Source organism: Gavialis gangeticus, unplaced genomic scaffold, assembly GCF_001723915.1.
Source record: "Gavialis gangeticus isolate Ggan-Ray unplaced genomic scaffold, GavGan_comp1, whole genome shotgun sequence".
In the NCBI taxonomy this organism is placed as follows: Eukaryota; Metazoa; Chordata; order Crocodylia; family Gavialidae; genus Gavialis; species Gavialis gangeticus.
Window position 1 is genome coordinate 71253511 of NW_017729031.1, and position 5416 is coordinate 71258926.

The following is a 5416-nucleotide window of genomic DNA, read 5'->3' on the forward strand; positions in this document are numbered from 1 at the left end:
GGTAGTTTAAAATAAAAAAGCATGGAGAGAAGGATGAGGTAAAAAAAAAGAAAATAGAAAAAAAGGGGGAGATGATGGCAATTGCTTCAAGAAGTCCAGTCAAGGACTGACTCATCTACTAATCCTTTACAAAGCAGGCTTGAGAGGAGGACTTCGACACAGAAAGTTTATGATTTATTAAGTTTATGAAAGTACATTATAGCCCACCAAATAGTTGTTATAATTTTCTGCAGTTCTGTTAGTGCTCTGTGGAATGTGGAGTCTTACATAGCCCCCAGTTATGCATGCCATAATGTTTCTCCATTTCATAACAGAGACTTCAACATTCACAAAATGTCATTTCCTTATTGTTAAAAAGGAATCAAATATTTTTTCATCCTTTGAGTCTTTAGTTTGCATACATTATAAAATATTAGGGATTCCAGTTCTTCAAGTATTGCATTACATTATTATTTTACAATGCAGGTTCAAATTTATATTCACAAAATATTAATGTCTTGTAGTGACAGTCATGAAGCACTAGATTTAAAAATGCGTTTCTCCCTCTCTTAGTCCCGTCTTTCTTGTTGCTCATTGAGTTATATATCAAATGTGATCATCTTGTTTGAGAAAGGGCAGAGGTATGAGACACTGGCAAATCAAGAAGCCTTCTGCTTCCTAATTATATACAACTTTGTGCCAAATCATGCAACTTGCTGCTACTTTCTCTCTAATGAGCCATCTAATTCCTTGGGAATCAGGAAATTGAAGCCCACTCTTCCCCCTTACATGAGCCGAGGTGAGTGCAAAGAATAATCCATCTCTCTTCCTGCTGCAGTAAGTTTTCTCATGCAAAAAGTGAGGAAATGGGCAAGTCATTTGGTTTTCTTACTCAGGATATTATTTGAGCATTTAATTGTTTCTTGCATATGTCAGAATTTGCTCCAGTCTGCCAGTCACCATCTGCCCATTTCCTTTTGAGCAATATAGCCATGTGCTTTCTCTAAAAGGGTCAGGGAAAAGTCATGGAGGAATGTTTTCTCTTAAAAGGTCCTTTGACAAAATTCTTATTAAAAAAGTATACACAGGAAAAATAGCAACTCCTTGGAACGTAAGGTCACCTGTCTGAGCTGCATCATAACTGACATCTGTAGATTTCTACTGTACCTAAATGTCAGATAACAGGTATATGATAATAAATTATGCAGAAAAGGAGAACAAGAATTGTAAGATATGAACAGAATATGAAAAAAACTGTTTTTTTTAAATAAGCAAACACTCTAAATAAATTCCAATCCTGTTGCATCAATGGAGTTGTAATAACCTTAAAATCCTCCTGACAGAGTTTTACATATACTTTCCAAAATAAAGGATTACCAGAATATCCTTAGTTTTAACATCTGGAAGTTTTAATCTTTTCCTATTCATTTAGCCAAATCACCTCTCTTGTAGCAGATTTAAAGGATGTTTAGTATAAGCCTAGAGATCGGATAAAGTTAACTTGCATGAGAGCACAACTGCTTTACAACACTATTTTAATTAATCAAACCTCCTCTGTGCTAGATTATTTTGCTCTTCATTATCCTTCAGTGCAGTCACACCAACTTCACATCAAAACTGATACTTCCCCCCAGCTGTCAATTTCCTAGGGATCTACAAACCCAACTATCTCAAGCTACCAGATATCACAGCCATATGGTTTAACATAGTATTCTAGTTAGTGGTTGCTTTAATAGTGTTTTTCTCACTTCAGTTTAATTTCTTCATCTGTAACTGGTGTCCATCAATGGCTTCTACTTCATTACAACTTTTGCTTCACCTTCTAGCTCCAGATGGTAATGAAGAGTGAAATCACAACAATCTATTCAGACTTTTTTGTGCATGAAGCAGAATTCAGGTACTCTCAGATTTCTTTTTTAACTCTGGGAAACTGAAATCTTTATAGGGTAAAGAAACTTTTCTAAAAAAATCAGCTTTTCTTACCTTCATACCAGGAATGCCTGGAAAACCAGGAGAACCAGATAGACCAAGAGGACCCTACATAAGACAAATCAGGTATAAGAGGCAATACAACCATATAGGTTCCCTGGTTTAAAGGTATTAGTTAATCAAAAACATTATAAGAGAAACCAAATAGTCCTATTTTCCTAATGTTTTTTTTTCCAACACACATACATTTAGCTTTATTTATTATAAATTGATTGCCACTTATAAATGGAGTGTTTTAGTTAAGTACTTTATATTAACATTACCAATATTACAGGTCTTGATTCATTTATCAACTTCCAACCTGCAATCAGCTTGTATAATAATCTTTTTCCCAGTTTCAGTTTTTGTTGAAAATACATCAGTTCATCTTATTATACTCTTGCTACTGTGGAAAGGTAATAAAAGATTAAGGCAATCAACAAATCTGACTCTGACTTTAAAATCATACAACTTCTACTCTTGTAAAATATCCAGTGGACTATGTCCTATTAGGCAAACATGGCTCCACATAAACAGATGGCTAATGCTAACGAAAGATTAAATCTAGTCCATGCTGACATACCTCTATTACACATATAAGTTAATAAAATATGCAGATGATAACATTCAAATGTCAGGACATATTAGTTTGCTCAATGTTGTCCCTAATTATAATCATACTAAGTATATTAAAAATTGTATTCTATCAGAATCCCTCTGAATCCTAATTTTAATATTTATCCATACTACCAGGGATTTATGATAAATAATTCTATCAGCCCTAGCATAATTCCACTAGGACACAAAATATGCAAACTAAGCTCCACATTGCACTTGATCTGCCCATGCAAAACCTAATTTGGGCAGCAAATACTCCATGTTGTCAATGGGACCCAAGACACTAAGGAAGAAACCCAATCCTTATCTGGTGCAAAAATCAAGAACATTTTGTGCTCATAAAAGAGTTGTGCTGTTCTAAATTTAAAAAAATGTACATTTTGATGTCTGATTTTCAGCATCACACATATCCTTTAAGACTATAACTTTGTGGGGGTTGTTGTTTGTTTTTTTTTACTATTTCTGCACACTAAAATGATCCATTTACTGAACTATTCAGTTTAAAGGGTGCAGGGCAGAAGGAAATCTTCTCTTTTAAATCTAGCAAAATTAAACTACTAAAAAGAGGAATTCATAATATACTTTGCATTGGAACAGCTGTCTTTTTTGCCAAATTATATGGTGACAGGTGGAAGTATACTTAAAGGCTGGATATTAAAGAACTAGCTACTGAAATTCTTTAAAGAAATTATAAGCAATTTTTCATTCACATCCCAAATCATTAGCAGAATTCATTTGCAGACTCAGGCCATGTCTAGACCACAGATATGCTGTGACCAGCATCAGCACCCTCAAAAACAGCAAGTTACTCTGCATGTATTATCCTCTAGGTGCACACACAACCAGAAGCAATGTAGCTTCCTCTGCACGGTGAAAGGCAGCCTAATTAGTACAGCTGAGCTGTAGTACAGAGCCACATAGCTACATTTGCTTCCAGCTGGCATGGCCACAGACAGAGCAGTGCAGCCCATTTGTGGATGCTGTGGCTTGGCACTGTACATTTGTGGTCTAGGCACTGCCTGAAAGTTCCATGTCCTGTTTCCCTTCTGTAAAGCTATAAAGACAAGGAGTGGGCTTCAGGAATCCTTTTGTCCTTTGCTTCCTTGTTCCGGGACAGTAAGATAGGTTTCTTAAGCTATCTCTGCAAATAAGTGGAGGAAATATCAGGGCATGCCTATGCCACATATCAGGACAAAATTGGGGAGTACTAGAGTAAGTCATGCCAGCACTGCTTGCAGACATTAAAAAAAAAAGTGCTTTACCAGAAAAAACAGCACATTACTTCGATCAAGCTCTGCAGCGTCTGCGTACATTGGAAGCTTCAATGGGGCTTTTTGGGGCTTTTATCTAAAGCTGATTCAATCAGTGATTAGAAAAAAGCACCAAAAAAGCTTCACTAAAGTGCCTGATCCATGCAGATGTCAGGTGAGCTTGGTCCCACTAATGCTCTGCTTCATCTGGACATGTGCTGGCCTTGTCACAGGATTGCACAGAGTTTAAAGCGCAATTTTTTGTTTTTGTTTTGTGGTTTTTTATGTCTGCAAGCAACCTCATGCCCGCTCTGTGCATGCTAACTTCAAAAATGAATGCAGCATAGCTGCTTTAGTGCAGTGCTGGCCACCTACCAAAAAGACCCTCAGAATAACTTACAGGTAAATATCCAGCAACCACTAAAGTAGCTACATTATACTAATTTCAGTACCCACATCCACATCCCACACCCCCTTGTGTCAGCTGGCAAGTGGCGGCAGAGCAGCGCCCCTGCTCCCAGCAATAATACAGGCATGGCAATGCTGGGAGCAGGGTCTATGCCCTGCTGCCATTTGCCCCCTTCCACCTGGAGAGAGCCGCGCCTGCATCACACGCCCAACCTCCGGCCCTGTGCTCACTTGGTAAGCAGCAGCAGAGCAGAGCCCCCACTCCCAATGCTGCCATGCCCACACCCTGTGCCTTCCCACACCGCTTCCCAAGTAAGGCACGACCCACCTCAGCTGGGCAGCTTGTCCCAGCCCCAATCCCTCCCTGCCCCGCACCCCTTCCCTCCCCACTCCCCCAACCCCAACAGACTTACCAGCTGGAGGCAGCTGTGTCAGCTGCCTGTTTAGTCTATGGCCGAATCTCCAAAGCGGCACCAAAGTCAGATGTGATCTGGCCAAATCGAGTCAGGACAGTGTTTTGAATCTCTGAATCAAATCACTGTCCTCCGAATTGGCCAAATCCAAATCCGAAGCAAATACTTGCTATTTTGCACAGGCTTAGTGTCTATACAGTGGGCACAGTTTGTTCCCCTGGGGATTCACTAGGTGATAGAAACATCTCCTTAATGTTTGCAGAACCTGAGGTGATACAGACATCCCCTTAGTGTCAGCAGGGGCACTAGGCATCACATGGGTTCGGGCAAGGCAGGGATAAAGTTATGGTCCCATGCCATCAGAAACTGACTAATAGCCTAGGCCTAAATTTACAATGGAAGTTAGATTAGCTGGAATTCTTCTAGTGATAAGAAAACACATAAAGCACAGTTTCATAGTTTCTAGGGTTGGAAGGGACCTGAGCAGATCATCGAGTCCGACCCCCTGCCATGGCAGGAAAGAGTACTGGGGTCAAACGACCCCAGCAAGGTGTTCATCTAGCCTCCTCTTAAAGTCCCCCAGGGTAGGAGCCAGCACCACTTCTCCTGGAAGTTGGTTCCAGATCCTAGCTGCCCTGACCGTGAAGTAGCACCTCCTGATATCTAGCCCAAATCTACCCTCTGCCAGCTTGTGACCGTTATTCCTGGTCACTCCTGGCAGTGCTCAGGGGAACAGGGACTCCCCCAGTGCCTGCTGGTCCCCTCTGACTAGTATGTAAC

General features: G+C 40.1%; 1 protein-coding gene across 3 annotated transcripts in view; it reads right to left on the minus strand.

Moving 5' to 3' along the window:
- COL5A2 (collagen type V alpha 2 chain) overlaps nucleotides 1-5416 on the minus strand; it is a 232878-nt gene that overhangs the window by 52825 nt on the left and 174637 nt on the right. For all 3 annotated transcript variants that reach the window (XM_019523080.1, XM_019523081.1, XM_019523079.1), the window contains exon 18: nucleotides 1963-2016. In XM_019523080.1, coding sequence (XP_019378625.1) covers nucleotides 1963-2016 — 54 coding nt within the window. The remainder of the gene's footprint in view (nucleotides 1-1962; nucleotides 2017-5416) is intronic.